Below are 20,505 nucleotides of genomic sequence, written 5' to 3'. Positions count from 1 at the left end.
AACTGGAACCACTCACCAGGACTGTGGCAAATCACTAAGGTTCACATGACACCCGTGGAAGAATACACACCACCTGGAGAATTGCTGCAGTCCATACAGTCATCCCCATACATGCCACGCACATTTCTGTGAATTGCACTTGGTTTATACACTTTGGCCAGCAAATATCAAACTACACTTCACTGCTCTTCAGAACATGATGAAAAACATGCACAGCATGCTTGTTTCATAGTTCAGGCTTCTCTCACTAGAGCACACATGAAAACAAAATAGCCTTTGCACGACAAACTTCAAACTATGATATATCGTCATGAAATTTCAACATTTCAGCTGTAATACCAGGGTAGAACAAAATTATTGTGCAATACTTTCTGATCCTCCCTCATGTATCTATAATGTATGATACTGATGTCAAAGGAAAGCTCTTGTAGAATGTAAAAAATACTTTGCTGTTAAAGGAGACTACTTACCGAAAAGTAGAAGCTTTGAGTTGTCAATAGCCACACACAAAAGGAGGAAAATTTACTAGCTTTTGGATTTATCCTTTGATGAGCTGGAGAAAAATGCACAAATACACTTACATACATGCAGACACATGCCTTTGCCCCTACATGTGACAATATTTACAAGGGACAAACCATCCATACAGTCACTGATCAATACGCTGAACACAGGCACCACATAAAACAAAGAGAACCAGCCAAGTTGACCATCAGAGAAATTGGCTAAGAAACGGAATAGTATTTGAAGAGATCAGAATCTTGGATCAGGCAACTACATATTAGGATTATACCATAAAATGGGAACCTGAGATCGGGTTATGGTGTAATAATTTCAACAGCAACAGGGGTACACCACTAGTAGAGTGGAGTGGTAGGTTTTGGTCACAAAATGAAAAGGGAAAAAAATGCTTAACAATTACAGGGTGGCATAAGTAGAAGTTCTGAATACGGTGCCGAACTCTCACAATATTCACAGCAGACCAGTGCAGTGGTGGGGTGCGTGGCTCACTTTCCTGTGCACACATTAATTTGGACTACTTCTGGAATATTCTAGACAGTGCTGATTTACATATATAAGATAGATGCCTTGCCTACTGCATAAGTCTGAACTTTTAACGCCCAAGGACAACAGTGGCGAATGCTGTTGAAAGCGTGAGACTTCCATTTCAATTGATGCAAAATGAAAACCATGTTTATGACATGGCTAGTTATTTTTTATCTATAGACTAGTAGCATTTGTAATAAAGAAGGACAATGTATTTAGTAGCTGCTGTTGAATTATTTTCCATTATTTATTACAACATGTAAACAGATATGAAAATAAATAATGTCAACAAGCTGGAAAACGCTTAATTTCCCATCATTACATTATGCCTTGTAAATGCTGTATTCAACATTTACAACTTTTTATTTAATCCATGATGCATTAAGACCATCTAGCAGTTTCTGGAAATATCTTTCAGAAAGAAAATTGCAACCTACCACTCTATTTCTGTATGAACAACTTATTTCTCCAAAACCAGTTTTGGATTTGGGCCCATCATCAGGCAGCAGAGTGGATTATCAGATTTCACATATTTTACCTTGAGGAAAATTTTTCTTTATTGATTGTAATATAGGAGCCTGCTTCTTTGATGTGTGACAAGCTGAACCATGGGCAAATGGTATGAGTGGCTGCCATTTTCTTCCTCGCCATTATGTAAATTGTTTCTTTCGCCGGCATCTAGAACAATGAAAGTTCTCTTTCTTTCGTTTTGTCAGTTTTTTAAAGTATATGGTAATATACTTGGTATAGACTGCACGCATCTGTTCGGACTTAAGTATTTCAGCCTTTCCTCTACTGAGAATAAAAGAAGGAGTCAAAGGAAATAGTTTTGTGTCATGTAGCATAAAATACTAATTATCTCCAACTAGCTCAGTGCCTGTCACTTCACTCGTGAATGCTGTATGGTCTGCACAATTTTTCAGTGCTCAAGGGTAACTCTACACCCTGTAAAAGGGTTGGTGACCATTTACGTGGCTACCAGTCTTTGCATAATTAAAGGGTTCCAACATGCCTAATTTAATATAGTGAGTTAAAAAAAGAAAGAGATAAATCGGGTAAGTGGTCCTATAGTTATTAGCACCAGTCTTACAACCAGTACTGAATTCCCTTATCTCAAATGGATATTCCAGTACAGGGATTTGCATTTACATGTTGGATCTATTTTGTCATCAGTAATGATTAGTTTCCATTGTAATATTAACAAAAATAATTTTATAAACATATATTAGGCCTACTGAAAAATTAACAAATTATAGATGCATTTCTTTTTATTTTATTTTTTTCTGACAAAGCCAATTTGTCACAGTGACCGTTAAATAGCTTTCTTTGATTTAGTTCACAAACTGCAACACTGTCTAAACTTTTCACATTTATTAAGAACATAAAAGCATGATCTCTTCTAAATATACTTCTGACCAACAAGCCATTCTGCTTTCATAATGAAATATTTTCATAAAAGTTTTCATCCCCTATTTTACCCTCTTAGGGGTTGAATTTCCATAAACAATGAAAGTTTTTTTTTTATTTCAAACTGAGATGTACAGTACCAGTTTTCATTGATGTAATTTTAAAAATACTTAAATTAAACAATGGAAAACCAGGATGGAATGTAACAATATTATGAAAAGGAAATTTATCACTCACCATATAGCAGAGATGCTGAGTAACAGACAGGCACAGCGAAAAGATTGTCATGAATAAAGCTTTGGGCCAGTAAGGCCTTCATCAGAAATAGATGACAGACACACATACTCACACAAATGCAACTCACGACTGCAGTCTCAAGCAACTGAAGCCATACTCATGCAGTTGTCTATTTTTGATAAAGGTCTTACAGGCCAAAAGCTTTATTTGTGACAGTCTTTTTGTTGTGCCTATAGCATCTCCGCTATATGGTGAGTGGCAACTTACCTTTTCATAATACTGTTTAAAAATGCTTAGCAGTTCTTTGATAACGATTTATTTTAAAAAAATCACAAGTACCACACCCTTTTAGAGACTGAATTTCCAAAAATGATGAAACACGTATTTTCTTAATTTTACCAGGAAACCAAATACAAATTTTCATTGTTCTACCTTCAAAGTTGCCATAATAGTGAAATACTTTCAAAAAACCATTCATCACCTATTTCACCCCTTAGGAGTGGAATTTTGAAAAACCCCTTCTTAAATGAAGGTTACTGTATAAGATCAATACCCTCTTCAAATTTTCTATTTCTGTCAGTCAGTCAGTCAGTCAGGACATTTCCTGTTTTATACAGAGATTCCAACTTTTTATCTTCTATCTGTAAGGTTTTTTAAAGTAATGCTAAATATGGTTGTTCCTTACCTAAAAACTTTCTCTTCATCAGTTCAAGTGCATATCGCCTAGTAATCTTTTCAATTTCAAGTTTGGTATAACACTTTGGATTCATTTTAATTCCACCTTTGCCTCCTCCAAAAGGAACCTGCACAGTTGCACACTTGAATGTCATTATCATAGCCAAAGCTTCAACTTCATCAGGAGATACTCCAAGAGAGAATCGAATACCTGAAATGTTTGTTAGACAGTCATATTGTTGCATAATTTATTTTTACCACAAGACTACAGAGTAGGACCTACAGCATTTTGGAAAAAATTGTAACTGAATTTTCTTTTATTACACCTTAGGTAATTGATGCATCAGAGATATATAGTCACAAGCCACGATTTTTTTGAAACTGAAACTGAAACTGAGTTTCTCATTCTATGAGTTTCTTAACATTGAAAAAAAGTCTTTCTGCAACAGATGGTAGAAAATGACATAGCGCAGTTTTAAAGTCTACCATCTGGAAATATTTTCAGACCATAGATAGTCACGCAGTGCTGTAAAATGGCAGATAGCTCAGGAACACCTGAAGCACACTCACATATTCAACAAATATTTGTTAATGGCAGTTATGAGAATTTCCATCAAGTTACAGTTCCAGCTTAGATGAAATTTTGATAAGTATAAAAAAATATTTATTACTGGCAACCAGTGTTAGTGTCTTATGACTTTGTTGCTCACACCTTTGATTGCCATCTTTTGTGTTAATGAGAAACCTTTATGGGCATACTTCAAATGTTTAACACTGTAATAATACAGTTTTAATGGTAACATACTTGTAAAAATATTTTTTTCATGAATGCCGCCGGCCGGTGTGGCCAAGCTGTTCTAGGCGCTTCAGTCTGGAACCGCGCAACCGCTACGGTCGCAGGTTCGAATCCTGCTTCGGGCATGGATGTGTGTGATGTCCTTAGGTTAGTTAGGTTTAAGTAGTTCTAAGTTCTAGGGGACTGATGACCTCAGATGTTAAGTCCCATAGTGCTCAGAGCCATTTGAACCATTTGAACCATGAATGCCATTTAAGCAGTAAGTAATTTTTTGTGTGGCTTATGACTGTACATCACATGAGTTCTGAGACTATTTTGCACTTTATATGTTATAACACAGTAGAGATTTGGACTGCAAAAGGTGGAGTAACTTTGATTTTCATGTCTGTCATATGTATTATCCTCTCATAAAAAATCAGAGTTGTAGACCTCCTCTCCCCTTGTGCATTATCTGCCGTCTTGAAAAAACCTCTAAGAACTGGTACTTTTTTCAGTTTTCCCTCAGTAGCTCACATCCTCTGCATTTGAGGGGAAAATATGGTATTATCAATTTTATAGAGCGTTTAATTTCTTTCAAGATTCTTGTGTAACATGGAAAATGTGTAACAGTTGCTGAATTATGAGGCTGTGACAATATGCAAAAAGGCAAGAAATCTTAAAATGTTAAAGATATCAGTGCTTTCCCCTTAATAACCTCATTTTTAAGTTCCGTGCAGAATACACAATACCTTGTGTTGTAGAGGATTTATTTCCTTCAAGATTCATAGAAAATATTTTCAATTACTCCCTATACATGCCAAGAAATGTTGCATTAACAGTTATAATGAAAGTGGACTTCAAACAAAACACCATCCTCAGTAAAAAAGGACTCCTGAATGTGTATCATCTTTAAGTCATTATGTATGCAACTTACACATGTAGTTCATGAGATTAATGTAGTTTCTTGGGAATATTTATTTTTGAAAAAGAAAAAAAACTAATTTTACATATAACTGTATTTCAACAAAATAAAGTTTAAAAGTAGATCTTAAGTTTTATTTTAATGGTATTTACAGAATTTTAAGTTTAAAATTCATCAATTCCTGTTGTTTTCCATCAGATGTGATTAGTGTGTGAAATTCATAATTTCTACCAAGGCAGTGGATCATCTAACTCATCGTCTTCCATGCTGAATTCAACCTCGAGCACATTACTGATGATTTGAATTCACAGTGAACACATACAATGAAGTACTGACATCCTGCTATTTCTGCAGCTGCATTTGTCACCAAAAGTCTTTTTACACTGGCATGAAATTACGGTCAGCAATGCCTGTGGAGCTGCTTTTTATTCGTTGGGATGAAGTTAAGACCACCAAAATCCTTCTTCCAGCCTCACTTAAGGGTGTCTTTTTCAAACCCCATACATGTTTGTACTTGCAAATAAGTACTACATGCATGATATTAAACTGTATCCCTTGCTGGAGGTAGGTATGCCAAATCAAAATTGGTGTTTGTAGCAGCTTTAGAAGAGTGAAGATATCACAACCCATTTTTAGAAGTGTTTGAGGTATCTCTATAAAGTGCAACAAGGAATTTTCAGTTACTTCCACAATTTCTGTTTCTGCAATTGGTTCTTTGAAAATAGAAATTTTTTTCAGTGGAAAGCATCATTCTCAAGTGTGGTGCAAAAATCTGATTTCCCCTGAACAAACAGAGCAGAAGTGATATCACAACCACTTATTGCTTGTAGATATATAATGTTTTAAGACACTACCTTTATTTTTGAAGGCTGTTTTGGAATACAGCACATTTCACGTGTTACCCATTCCAGATCTGTAAAAGAACACACTTTCCAGCATTAAAGCCATCACCAAACCAAAAGATCAATGTCTCCTCTTATGACAATGACAATGAAAGTTTCACATTTGACACTCCTGATCTTTTATTACCTGCTTGGTGACAATTTGAGATTGCTGAAATTACTTCTGAAGTGATGAGATGAAATGGGATTTGTTTCTTCCTTCAATATCAATTTATCCTTTGGAATCTGCAAAAACATGGCACCATCAAAAAGAACTTTTGCACAAGGTTGTAGCCTGGAACAAGAGCTCTTTCAGAGCTTTCTGTGCTCCTTGTATTTTTTGCTGCTGGATACCAAACAAAGACTACCACAGAATTTTGACCATGAGATCAATGTATGTTGGTCATCAATCTTTTGAAAACAGCAGAAAAACATTTGCTCCATTTTGAGTGAACTCTGTGTAGGAGTTAACCACCATCTATCACATTAACTTTGCTGTTCCCCATATCATTATCATTTGGTAAAGATGTGGAGGCTGAGTAAAATGAAGACTGTCAATTTGCGAATGCCTTCGCCAGAAATTACAGTAATCTCATGAAGTACATGTATATATTGCATACATCCTGGCTTAAAGATGAAATTACATTCAGGAATACTATTTTTGACTGAGAATAGTATTTTCAGTTTTGAGTCCACTTTCACTAAGATTGTTAATGAAACATTTCTGGGTGTATATAGGGAGTAATTACAAATATTTCATGTGAATCTTAAAAGAAATTAAATCCTCTAGCCATTGGGTGTAATGCACAGAACTGCACAAAAAGTTATTAAAGGTGAAACCACTGACATCTCTAACTTTTTGCAATTTCTTCAATTTTTGCAGATTTTCAAGGCCTCTATGATGCATGTATCTCACAGGAAATTTAACGTTCTTTAAAACTGATAATGGCATATTTTTATCTAAAATGCAGTGGAACCAAGCTATTGAGGAACATCTGAAAAAGTGCTATCTTGGGGATTTTTCAAAATGACTAACACCCAAGGGGGAGAAGGTCTAAAACTTGGATTTTTCATGAGAGGGATAACTCATACAACATTACTCCACATTTTGGAACTCAACCCCTTTTTCAGAGCTATCAGTACTGGGCTGTTAAGGCTACTACTACTACTACTACTACTACTACTACTACTACTACGTGATCAGGCCCAGTGGACCGCACGCTTCTACAAGTTTCCTCCTCCACTGTATTCTGTCCATTGCTGCTATCCGCCATTCGTCCACATTTATTGACATTTGTTTTAAATGTTCATGGAGTCCATCCCTCCAATGCGTCTTGGGTCTCCCTGGCAGTCTCTTTCCTGTAGGTGTGAAATCCAGGAGCTTCCGAGGCCATCTGTGATCCGAGGCCATCCGGGCCACATGGCCGGCCCACTGCATTCGTTTGGCTTTGACAGTTCCTGCTATGTTAGGCTGCTGGTATAGTTCCTCAAGCTCTCGGTTGTATCTGATCCTCCATTCCCCTGTATCTGCATCCAGAACCGGACCGAAGATCTTCCGAAGCACTTTTCTCTCAAAAACAAGGAGCTTATGGAAGTCCTGTTTCCGGATACTCCATGTCTCACAGCCATATAGAACAACAGGCTGGATCAGGGTTTTGTACAGTCAAATCTTGAACTGTCTGGAGAGAGATTTGGACCAAAGCAGTTGTGCTAGGCTTGCCCCTAGGTATTTGAATTCTTGCACTCTCTTGTAGGAATGGTCCCCAACCTGCAGTGATTGTAGATGATCAGCTGTCTGACAATGACCACGCGTCATAATGAGGTACTCTGTCTTAGCTTCGTTTATGTTTAGCCCAAATTTGCTGGCAGCCTCCTTTAGTGCTTTGGTCATTTGCTCCAACTCCTCTTCCAACCTAGAGAGTAAACAGATGTCGTCTGCATAGGCTAAGTTTGCCAGTCTCTTTCCTTCGATTTCAATCCCTTCGTTCTCTTGGAAGGTCTTGCGTACGATCTTCTCGAGGGCAAAGTTGAACAGGATAGGGGACAACCTATCTCCTTGCCTGAGTCCTGTCACAATTTCAAATTCCTCAGTTACGCGATTTCCCATCTTCACCTTTGCATGTGTTTCGTTCAGCCAGATCTTTATCAGATTGATGAGTTTCTCTGCTATGCCAAACTCCCTTAAACAGTTGAGCAGGCTCTTGCGATGTATGCAATCATAGGCCTTCTTAAAATCAACGAATAAAATATGCAAATCTTTACCATATTCACCCAGTTTCTCAGTGAGCTGCCGGAGACTGAAGATGTGATCTACTGTTGACCGTCCTGGCCGGAAACCTCCCTGGTACTCCCCAATCACTGATTCTGCCACTGGCTGAATTCTATGTATGAGGCAATTGGACAGGATCTTATAGCAGATGTTAAGCAGGGCGATTCCTCGATAGTTGTCACATTTCAGTTTGTTGCCCTTCTTATGTACTGGACAAATCAGAGCTGTTTTCCATTCTCTTGGTAGTTCTTCTTTGGTCCATATTGCCTGTATCAGTCAGTGTATTTTTTCTGCAAGTTTCTCTCCTCCTGCCAGGATCATTTCAGACTGTATTCCATCTTCACCTGGACTCTTATTCTGTTTAAGGTGTCTGATTCTCGTTTTTAACATTGAAGTTTGTCCTTTTCTGTCATTTATCAGTTTTGGGATGTTTCTTCATTTACATTAAATGAAGAAACATCCCAAAACTGATAAATGACAGAAAAAGAAGGCCAAACTTCAATGTAATGCAGCAGTGTGTGACCTCCAAAACCTGCAAGACTGTTCAGCAGCCTCTCTTGCAAGGCCCTGTACTTGCTCACATAAATACTACACAAAACTACATGGGGAAAAAGAAAACATTATCCATTCTTTTTTGGATGTAAGAAACTTTGATGTTCAGAATATTTACTGGACGAGCTGCATAAAAATGGTCAGCCACAGATTTACTTTAATATTTCCAATGGCCCCCACCTGCCCCCACCCCTCGCCACCTCCCACATGAGTGTTTGGATAGGATGTCTTAAAAAAAAAAAAAAAAAAAAAAACGATTTTTCAAAAATGTTCAATTTGTAGTGCACATCTTTCTGAAGAGTTTGATATATATAAAATATATATCTCTGAGGAAATGTAAGGCATGTTATTCGGTCTTAAGTGTGCCTACATGCAGTACCACAACTCTTCACCCAACATTCTTCTATCGCACTTCACTGTATTTTGCTCTGTGGATTTCAAATGCGTATATCTTGCTATGGAAGCCAACATATCTATATTCAGGACAGTGGAAATTAAAATGTCCTGTGGTGCCTCTCCTACTCCGAGCTGGCTAGTCTGACATGCTACCCCTTAAAAAAATCACTTTTAATACTGGGTGGGATTATTTGTGACGGGAAGAATAAGAACTCTTGAGAAAATTTGCACTCTTTATTCCTATTAACTGACAACTTTCTCTTTTGCGTGGCATAAAATTGAACATAGGAAACATAAAACCAGTAAAGACAAGAGACAAGCAAGACGGTGCACATGTCTTCAATCCTTAGGTCCCAGCATTTTTTTCTCTCTCATCTTGTTACAGTTTTACACAGTGTGCTTTCCTTTCTGCAAAAGAATTTATTACCTCATCAAAGTTCGTCAGACATTTTGGCACATGAAAAATAAAAATGTCATTGGGTCATTCCATGTCAAGTCACCCAGGCCTTGACACCAACCATGTCAGATTTTGATGAAACTTGGTACAATTACTTCTTTTATCATCCTGAAAGCACTTGTAAAAGTTTTTTGCTCTATCTCTTATAGTTCTTTTATAAATTTTTAAAGTTTTTAGATTTGGCATTATTTCAGCAGTCAGAAATCGTAACTTAAACGTGTCCTCACAACTAAAAAAATTTGTATATTAAAGAATACTCAAGATATCAGTATGAAATTTTGGAATAAGTTTGTGTATTATATCTAAATGTTAAAAAATTACCATAAAGATATATTAAAATCTTCCAAATGAAAAAAAAAATAATAAGTTTTTAACGTTTTTTTTATTTTTTTTTTTTTTTTAGCTAACAGATGTTTAGTTTTACAAAAACTGCAATATCAAGAGTCTCAGACCTGATAGAAAGCTGAAATTTGTTTTAAAATATTACAATTTAAAATTATTACAATGTTAAATAGTGCTTGGATAGTATTTTATTAAGTTTATTCGAACTTTCAGTAAGTACTGTTACTTAGTTTACAGAGATTCTTTTCCAATATCCTATAAAAGTAACCAGAACAGTAATCAGACCAAAAGTGAAATCAGTATGTCAGATATCCAAACCTGTAGCGTAGGGTTATTTAAAAAATCTGACTGTTTCCAAACAACCTACACACCTTCAAAAAAGTTACAACCGGTATCTGAATTGAGTAAGGAAGAAAAAGATTTGATCCACTTACGATCTGGAATTAATCTGTGTGAATTTAAGAATATATGTTCACACCACAGCTACTATTTTTTAAATGTTTTTGAAAAGTATCAAACAACATGTGTAGACCCACTAAAAAAACACAAAAAGCCCATCAAAAAATCGTTGAGAAGTGTAGGCTTGGATCTTTCTAAACAATTACTAACAAAAAATATTAGCATAAAACCTGGACAAAAGCTTTGCTCAACATGCCGTAACTTTTGTGAGGAAAAATTAAGAGTTGAAGTCAATGAAAGTGAAACAGATGATGAAGTCATGGTTGAATTAGAATCATTGGAATCCAGAAATGAATCCCTCGTACAAACAAACATTGCTCTTGATAATTTAGGTTTAACACCGATAAAGCTTCATGGCTTGTCAGAACAAAGTAAAGGGTCTTATTTTAAAAGGAAGGTTAGCAGTATTGAACAGACTGCAAAAAAGGAGGTTTCAAAAGCATTAAAATATGATGCACCAAGTTCTGATGATCACAAAGTGTGGTTGAATAGCAAAGGATTTTGATGTAATGATTTCTCTTATGAAAGAGAAGATTTCATCTGTTGGGAGGTCTAGAAAAATCCAGATTCTGACCTTGGCTCCAAATTCTTGGAGTCGAAATAAAATGATGAAAGAATTTAATGTAATTGAGTACATGTTGTGACAAGCTAGAAAGCTAAAATCTGAAAAGGGTATTTTGGAAACTCCTAGTCCAAAAAAAAGGTAAAACTCTTTCTGAAAATACAGTAAGACTTGTAACAGATTTTTATGAAAAGGATGAAAGTTCCAGAGTGCTACCTGGAACAAAAGACAAAGCAAGTGTTCAAAAAAATGTGTACATGCAAAAAAGACTCATTTTGTGTAACTTGAGAAAACTCTATTATTCTTTAAAATGGGAGAATCCCGAGGTAGAAGTAGGATTTTCAAAATTTTGTTTCTTGAGACCTAAATGGTGTATCCTTGTTGGTGCTGCAGGCACACACACTGTATGTGTATGCAGTATCCACCAGAATGTTAAACTATTACTGGATGCTGTGAAAATTGAAGAATCTTATAAAGACCTAATTAAGATGCTTGTGTGCAACACGGAAAACCAAAACTGCATGCTGCATCATTGCGACAGCTGTCCTGCAAATACTGCACTAACTGAGTACTTAACTGAAAAACTAACTGAAGATTATGATTCAGAAGAAGAAATTGTAATCAGTCAGTGGGTTAACACAGACAGGGCAGAAATGATCAAACAGTCTATCAGTGTTGAAGACTACATTTCTTTATTGGTTAGGTCATTGTAAAAGCTCACCCCGCGCTCGTTTATAGCAAAATCCCTATCAGCAGCCTTTAAAAGATTGAAAGAAGACCCACCACCCAAATCATCAATTATTGTGATGGATTTCAGTGAAAATTATTCCTTTGTTATACAAAATGAGATCCAAAGTTACCACTGGAATAGAGGTGGTTGTACTCTACACCCAGTTGGAGTTTTTCTAAGAAATGAGAAAAACAATGTTTTTGTTTCCAACCACTGTTTTATTAGTGATGACCAAGAACATGACACTGGTTTTGTTAACTTTGTACAAAAAGAAATTACAAAGTGGCTGTCATTACATCATACTGACATAGACTCAGTTGTGCCGGGCAGTACTAAAATAGAAACAGTTTTAAAAATTTGACTGAACACTTGAGAGACTTTAATTTGAAGGCCCAACACTCTTTTTTTGCAACAAGTCATGGGAAGTCAATTTGTGATGGCCTAGGAGGAACTATTAAAAGAATTTTAAGGAAAGCCAGTCTACAGCTTTCAGACGAAGAACAAATAATGACAGCAATCGATGTGTACAAGTTTTGTGAAAAAAATATTGAAAACATTCATTTTCACTCTATTGACAAAAAATAAGCTGATTTGCTACGGTTAAAACTAGAAAAACGTTTTTCAGCAACCCGAACCATTCCTGGAACAAGAAGTTTTCATAACTTCAAACCACTTCCAACAAACAACCTTGAAATTAGAAGGACTACAGATAGTGTAAAACCCTCCTTAGTCTTTTCTTTCCATTCTTCTTCTGATTGGGTTCGTGTTGAACCATCCATAAATAGCTATGTGGCTGCAAATTATGATGGTAACTGGTGCTTTGGACTGGTAAAAACAATATTCAATGATGAAGAAGATGCAGAAATTCTATTTCTACATCCTTCAGGACCAGCTGCATCATTTTATTGGTCTGAAAGAGAAGATTCTTGCATAGTGCCTTTAGAGCACATAGTCTGTGTAGTAGACGCACCTCAATCAAGTGGCACTGGAAGAATGTATTACTTCAAAAAAGACTGTATCAGAAGAACTGAAAGCTCTTGTATGAAGTGGAAAAACAGTTTGAATCAGCACTAATGTTTATTAAAAAGACAAAATTACTCAAAAAATTCAATGTTACAAGCAATCAGTTGGGTTATACATAAGTGTCATAAGTACACTATCTTTTTACATAATTCTAATGTAATCTACTATAATTAATGAACATGTTAAAAAGCCATCATTATTTTTGTTTTATCAAGTAGCCTATATGTTTAAGAGTAAATTAAAACAAATTTGAGCATTCTATCAGGTCTGAGACTCTAGATATTGCAATTGTTATAAAACAAAACATCCATTAAAAAAAAAAATACATTTTTTTTTTCATAGAAAATATTAATATATTTTAATAGTATCATTTTTATCTTCAAATATGTATAATAAATAAACTTGCTGCAAAAATTCATGATGTTATCTAAAAGAGTTTTTAAGACAAGCAATTTTAAAGTTTTGAATACAAATTAAATTTACCATTTCTGAAGGTTCGGAAAACGCAAAACACAAAAACTTTAAAAATTTATAAAAAAAACTATAAGAGATACAGCAAAAAAAATTTGCAGGTGTTGTCAGGATGGTATTAGAACCATTTGAGCCAAATTTTATGAAAATCTAAGGAGGTGGGTGTAAACTTTATTTTTTATTGGGTGATTTGATATGGAATGACCCCATTGTATAATACTGAAAAAGCTATTAATGTGAACAGTATCCAAGACTGTTGTGGTTTCTCAATTTGATTATGTCTATTTTGTCACTGTCTACTAGGCAGAACAAAATAGGCCTTTCTAAGATTGCAACAACTGTAACGCAAGCCAAATAAGTGAGACTGTTTTGGAGCAAATAGCTATTTTTATCTACCTCATTTACATAAATAACGCGACAGAATATAATTCATGAAGCACCAATATCAAATGCCTATTAAGCCTATTACAAGCAAAAAGTTTTATGTTAGGAAACAGTTTCACTTTTCAGTCATATACACCCATTCCTCAAGCATAAGATCGAAAAGTAGTACTAGCATGAAATTTTGATATAAATTTTGAATTGCCATATTCTGTCATATAATCTGTGAGATGTCTCCGTGTCTTCTCTTTCATCATTCTAACAAAAAATCTTGTGATCACTAATTCTGTAACTATTCCAGCCATTATCAAATCTTACTCTCTGGTTAACTTCACTAACCCTGCCAGAATCATCGGTTTAGTTATCCCATGTTTATTCTCCTGTTAGGCATCATTACGGGTTCATACAATGCGTTTTCCAAGATATTCCAAGAATAGAGCTTAGCAGCTGCTAACCAGGGACTGTATGACTGGCCCTTAGTAGTGTAGTGATCTGGCAAAAATTTTCTGTCAAAATTTCATTTTCTTGGATATCCCAAGAAAATAATATGTAATCTTACTTGCCTGTTATTCCTGTTAGTCACTTATTTCCACTCTGGTAGTCTGAGTCCATTATTTCGCTAATAATTATAACAGCACTCATCATTCGCACCCCCGATCAACCACATACACAAACAGCAATTGGTATTCACCCATTCAGATTTATTCAGCTCAGCCCCGTCCCCTTTTGTTTGTGGTAAAGTTTTTCATTTCTTGATGCTGCAGGGGTTCCCCTGGCAGAGACATCATGTACATTATGTACCATACCATTCAAAAATCAACTTATGTTTTGTTCAGGAAACAACTCAGAATGTGTGCTGTTTAAGACTTTCCCAATGCAGTAACTACTTCATTTCTTCACAGGTGTCACATTGGATAATGTGGAAGTTGCACAATATTTTGATGAGACAGCTGCTCCTCATTCTCAGGTGCTTACTGATGTGTTGCTGCAATGACTTTCCAATTTATAGGCTGACTCATTAGAAATGTGTAGGCACCAAGGGTTGAGGCCATAACATCATAATAAATGAATCATAGAGCACAGCCAGATAAATGATTAGATTAGATTAGATTAGATTAATACTAGTTTCATGGATCATGAATACGATATTTCGTAATGATGTGGAACGAGTCAAATTTTCCAATACATGACATAATTAGGTTAATTTAACAACATAATTAAATTAATATAACAACTTTTTTATTTTTTGTTTTTTTTATTTTTTTTATTTTTTTTTCTTAATTTATATCTAAAAATTCCTCTATGGAGTAGAAGGAGTTGTCATTCAGAAATTATTTTAATTTCTTCTTAAATACTTGTTGGTTATCTGTCAGACTTTTGATACTATTTGGTAAGTGACCAAAGGCTTTAGTGGCAGTATAATTCACCCCTTTCTGTGCCAAAATTAGATTTAATCGTGAATAGTGAAGATCATCCTTTCTCCTAGTATTGTAGTTATGCACACTGCTATTGCTTTTGAATTAGGTTTGGTTGTTAACAACAAATTTCATAAGAGAGTATATATACTGAGAAGCTACTGTGAATATCCCCAGATCCTTAAATAAATGTATGCAGGATGATCTTGGGTGGACTCCAGCTATTATTCTTATTACACGCTTTTGTGCAATAAATACTTTATTCCTCAGTGATGAATTACCCCAAAATATGATGCCATATGCAAGCAATGAGTGAAAATAGGTGTAGCTATGGGCTTCTCATTTGTGACGTGGGAAAAAGTGCGACCGCATGTAGCAGTCCTGCACACATTTAGGCAGAGTATTGGCTCCCTGTTTAAGTGTGTGGACTTTGATTCTCTGCCTGTGTTACCTCACATTTGTTTGTCTGCAGCCGATGATGCCTTAGTACCACCAGTGCTGGTTCCATGCCTTGCTGAGTTGAAATCTTATGTCTCTATTGATAAGGTTGTTACTTATATGAATTTAAACTGCTTCTTTAATGACGGAGTCCCAGTGCATGGAAGCAGATGGAAGGATCTTTGTCTCTCTGTAGTTTGTACTGGTCCCATTTCAAGACAGTGTTTAGTCATAGCAGACTTTTCTGGCTGACCCAGTCTAGTATGATGTCTATGTTCAGCACATCTATCCTTGACAGTGCGACACTTCTGGCCAATGTATTATTTGCAAACAGGCAAGGGATTTTATATATCACTGGTCTCCTTATACCTAGATCATCTTTAACAGAACCCAGCATAGTTTGCACTTGCAGTGGAAGGCAGAAGACATATTTGATTTGATGTTTTTTGAACAACCTGCCAATCTTAAAGGACATGCTACCAACATATGGTAGAAAGATCGTGGAGTTCACTGTTTCTTCTGGCTGTTCTTGAACTATAGTGCGTGCATGTCTAAATGCATTATGGATCTGTTTATCAGAGTACCCGTTTTGTACAAACACAGAGTGAAGATGGTTAAGCCCTGCTGATAAGCTCCCTGCATCTGAGATAATTCTTGCCCTATGAATGAGTGTCTGCAACACGCCATTTTGTTAAGATGCGTGATGCCAGCTCGTAGGTTGCAGATTTTTCCCGCACCACAAATGAGAATCCCCTGGCCCATTTGTCCAGCAGGAGGCACTGGATGTCGCTGTGCTCTATGATTCGTGTACGATGACGTTATAGCGTCAACCCTTTGTGCCTGTGTTTTTCCAGTGAGTCAGCATATATATTGGTGAGTCATTGCAGCATCAGATCAGTAAGCATCTGAAGATGAGCAGCTGTCTCGTTGAAATATTGTGCTGCCTCCACCACATTATGTAATGTGACACCTGTGAACCAAAGAAGCAGTTACTATGTCAGGAAAGTCTTAAACAGCACACCTGGTACCTCTATGGGGAGGAGATAGTCAACAGAGTATGTGAGTTTGATAAACTCCACAAAAGAGAAACAGACTGTTGTGCTCTCTTGCGCTTTTACTGGGTTGACAGGACCAGCAAACTATACCAACATTTGTGAAGTTCACTCATTATGTAGATTCTGTGGTCACCAAGAGGATCAAACAATGAGCCAGCATGGCACTGGTGAAGAAAGAATCCATTATATTAGGCGATAATCAGACAGAGTCTCCAGGAGCTTGCTCTCACTACAACTGTTATCTTGTCATGTCTGTCAGCAGATTCCTCACAGGAGGTAGACAGTGCTATGTGGTCACTTTTGAACTGGGCGTGCATCAAATGTTGAAGTTGCATCACCTTACACGCCAATCATCGCAAAAACATAAACCATGTAGACATACTGTGTTTAATTTCTCAGATAAACAACAGAGTGGTGCTGCAATATTGGTTTTGGAAAAGGGGCTAAATTTTGTGCCCACTCTAAAGACCTTACCTATTAAGGATTTTATCAGTGCAATTGAGCAAGGTATTCTGAAACTTCCGAGTGAGACTCCTGAGGAAATAAGGCAAGAGGCTTGCAGGGTTTTAACAAGGATGCTTGCACCAAAGTAGAACATCAACACTGAAGAAAGGCAAGTTCTCCGTTCCTTAAGAGAAGACACATAAATAGTGATATTACCTGCTGACACGGGAAATGCTACTATTCTTTTGCCTGCAACATCTTATTTCGGCAAAATAACTGCAGGACTCAGTATACTCCAGAAGGATCCAACTGACGCAGTTCAACAGAAGACAAATCCAGCCAGTTTGCTGAAGACCGTAAAAAGAGCTTAAGAGTACAAGCGCCAGTTCCACCATGACTTTAAGGGCTAGCTAAGATCCATAAGGAAGAGGTTCCTCTTCACCCCATCATGAGCAATGTAGGAGCCCCAGCATATTCCCTGGCCAAACATCTGGCTCCTCTTCTAAGCCCATTGTTAGACAAATGTGAACATCACATTCAAAACTCAGAAGATGTTATACAACAACTGAGGACTTTGCCCCTTGAACCAGCTGACATATTTGTGAGTTTTGAAGTGGTCTCTCTGTTCACACAAGTACCTTTGGTGGATTCATTACAATTTATGGGAACTAGGTTGGAGGAGGACATCATACATCTATTCAAACATGTGTTTACCTCAACTTACTTTTTGTTTAACAAACAATATTTTGAGCAGACTGACTGTGTTGCTTTGGAAAGCCCTGTGTCTCCTGTAGTAGCTAACCTTTTTATGGAAGACTTCAAGGAAAAAGCACTTAGCCAGTGGTGTTGAAACCTAAGTGTTCCTGAAGACACCATTGTACTTTGGTCACATGGAGCAGAAATGTTTCCTGCATTTCTGGAACATCTTAACTCGCTCCATACAAGCGTTTGCTTCACCATGGAATTGAAGAAAAATGGAGACCCCCTGTTTCTTGATGTCTTGGTCCAGAAAAAAGAAGATGGTTCCTTGGGTCAGTGTGTTTCGCAAGCCAACTGACACTGACCTATATCTATGAACTACGAGCTGCCATCGCCCATCTCAATGCAGTGGCATATTGTGGACTCTTGTTCATCGGGCTAGAATTCTCTCAGACACAAGAAGCTTATCAGCAGAGCTTAGCCATCTTCGCTCTGTGTTTGTATGAAACGGGTACTCTGATAAACAGATCCATGGTGCATTTAAACCTGCATGCACTAAAGCTCAAGAACAGCCAGAAGAAACAGAGAATGCCACAAGGATGGTTTTTCTACTGTATGTTGGTGGTGTGTCCATTAAGATTGGCAGGCTGTTCAAAAAACATCAAATACAATTTGTCTTCCACCCTCCAGTGCGAGTGCAAACTATGCTGGGGTCTGTTAAAGTTGATCTATTTCTAAAGAGACCAGGAATATATAAAATTCCATGCCAGTGTAGGGAATCATACACTGCTTGTCACACTGTTAAGGATAGATGTGCTGAACATAGACATCATACCAGACTGGGTCAGCCAGAAAAGTCTGCTGTGGCTAAAAACTGTCTTGACACCAGACACAGCTTGAATTAGGGACAGGCAAAGATCCTTCTATCCACTTCCACGTAGGGGCACTGGATGTCACTGTGCTCTATGATTCATCTACAATGACATTATAGGCACAACCCTTGGCGCCTGCACTTTTATAGCAATTCAGCATAAATATTGGTGAACACATCAGTAAGCAACTGTCTCATTGAAATATTGTGCAGTTTCCTCAACATCATCAAACACGATGCCTGTAAACCATTGAAGCAACTTTAGGATACATTCAAAAATCAACAGGGATGAGTTTCAAAATCATAATGAATAATCAATAAATAGACCAACATACACTGGATGCTAGGTGCTCCATGAAACTTCCCCCCTCCCCCCCCCCCTTTCAAGAACATGAATTTGGCACCCCCTAAAATTGCTGCCCAAGGCAGATAGCCCGGTTTGCCCTACCCTAGATACAAGCCTGAAAATGGTTCTGAGAAAGTGGAGATCTGTTTCAATTCTTTAAAGAAGAATGGATTAACACCTTATAAATTTATTATATTTTATCTTACTTTCCTTCACAGCTATCCAAAAAAGACTACCAAAAACACATCATATAGATGAAATTCATGAAATGTATTTGCAGTTGCAATTATGGGCAACCATCATCTCTATAATGGACATGCATGCGTGTCCAATGGAACTTTGCAACATAATTTAGAATAAATCAGGCACTGCAGTATCGTGTGTCATATAGGGTTGTTATATTTTCAGGTATCATTAAGTTATGTGGAAGAAAGCTTTCCTAAGGGTTCGTGGCTCACAGAAATAGCTGAAAAGAATGATATTCACAAAAGTTAATAAACAATGGTTTCACAGTTAAAAAAGAAGATAGAAGAGGTTTAAATGTTACAATTAAGTTATCCATCTGTGACAAATACAATACTCTTGAAATATTTGTGTTAGGAACCAAAGTATAAATTCATTTTTTTTTTCTTTCAGGTAAATGTGGAAAATACAACATATATTTCAAGATGGAGCTATACAAGGCATTAGAGATTTCTCAATTCCATACAAAATATAGCAGTTATTCATTACAGAAGGCAACAGAACTTGAATTAAGTGTATATGGATTGTGTTTTTACAATTGCATCCTTATTTTGGGATACATACTCATAATGCTGCAAAGAAAAGTATGTTCTTACTGTATCTGAAAGTAAAATAAGAGAAACTTTTGTAACCAAATATTAACATGGGCTTCAGACTGCCAGAAACCGACACTTATTCCAAATTTGATACATTTCTGATGGCAAAGAACAACCCAGAATTACGTGCAGCAGATGTTATTGGAAAAAAATTAAGTTGTTTCATTTACCTGTTTAGTCACACTTATAATATTGTATCAACTAGTAATATTTGAACTTTCAGGGCAAAATTATGTTTTTCATTCTCCCCTTGAAAAATGTCACCTAATTTTACTACACATTGTTTAACTTATAATAAATATTTTTCCTCTCAGAACAATCATTGTAATTTGTCGTATAGCTCAATATTTATGCATCACATTTTATCTAAGCCAAATATTTTTACATATCACTCTTATTTAAATAATGTATTTCATATTAGTCTTAAATCAAACATTAACAATTGTCATCTTTGGAAACATAATGAGATACTCTGTAGTTAGACTATTTTAAGATCTTTGATCCCACAACAATTTCACAGCCTCACACATTTATTTTTGTACATGATGAAGTAATGGTTGAGAACTGGTTTGTAAAAATAATAAATATTGCAGAATGTTACATTACTGTCATGTATTTTTTCATTCATAATGTATAATTAATTCTACCAAGAACTGACAGAAAAGTCAATAAATACAAAAAGAAGCAACAATGTGAAATCCGTCTCAGAAGATGACAGTGGGCTAACTACTCTAGCTAAAGAGAAGCCAAAAGAGCATCAAGTAATTACAATGTTTATGCAAAAAAAGTTCTCCAAACCTAAACTAATAGCT

At 36.4% G+C, this 20,505-nt stretch overlaps 1 protein-coding gene across 1 annotated transcript in view; it reads right to left on the bottom strand.

The window, feature by feature from the left end:
* Nucleotides 1-20,505, bottom strand: part of LOC126109717 (glutamate dehydrogenase 2, mitochondrial-like) — a 111,556-nt gene that overhangs the window by 81,089 nt on the left and 9,962 nt on the right. Inside the window, exon 2 of the mRNA XM_049914804.1 lies at nucleotides 3,377-3,577. Coding sequence (XP_049770761.1) covers nucleotides 3,377-3,577 — 201 coding nt within the window. The remainder of the gene's footprint in view (nucleotides 1-3,376; nucleotides 3,578-20,505) is intronic.

Source organism: Schistocerca cancellata, chromosome 1 (genome assembly GCF_023864275.1).
Source record: "Schistocerca cancellata isolate TAMUIC-IGC-003103 chromosome 1, iqSchCanc2.1, whole genome shotgun sequence".
Lineage (NCBI taxonomy): Eukaryota > Metazoa > Arthropoda > Insecta > Orthoptera > Acrididae > Schistocerca > Schistocerca cancellata.
This window is presented reverse-complemented; position numbering and strand designations above follow the sequence as displayed.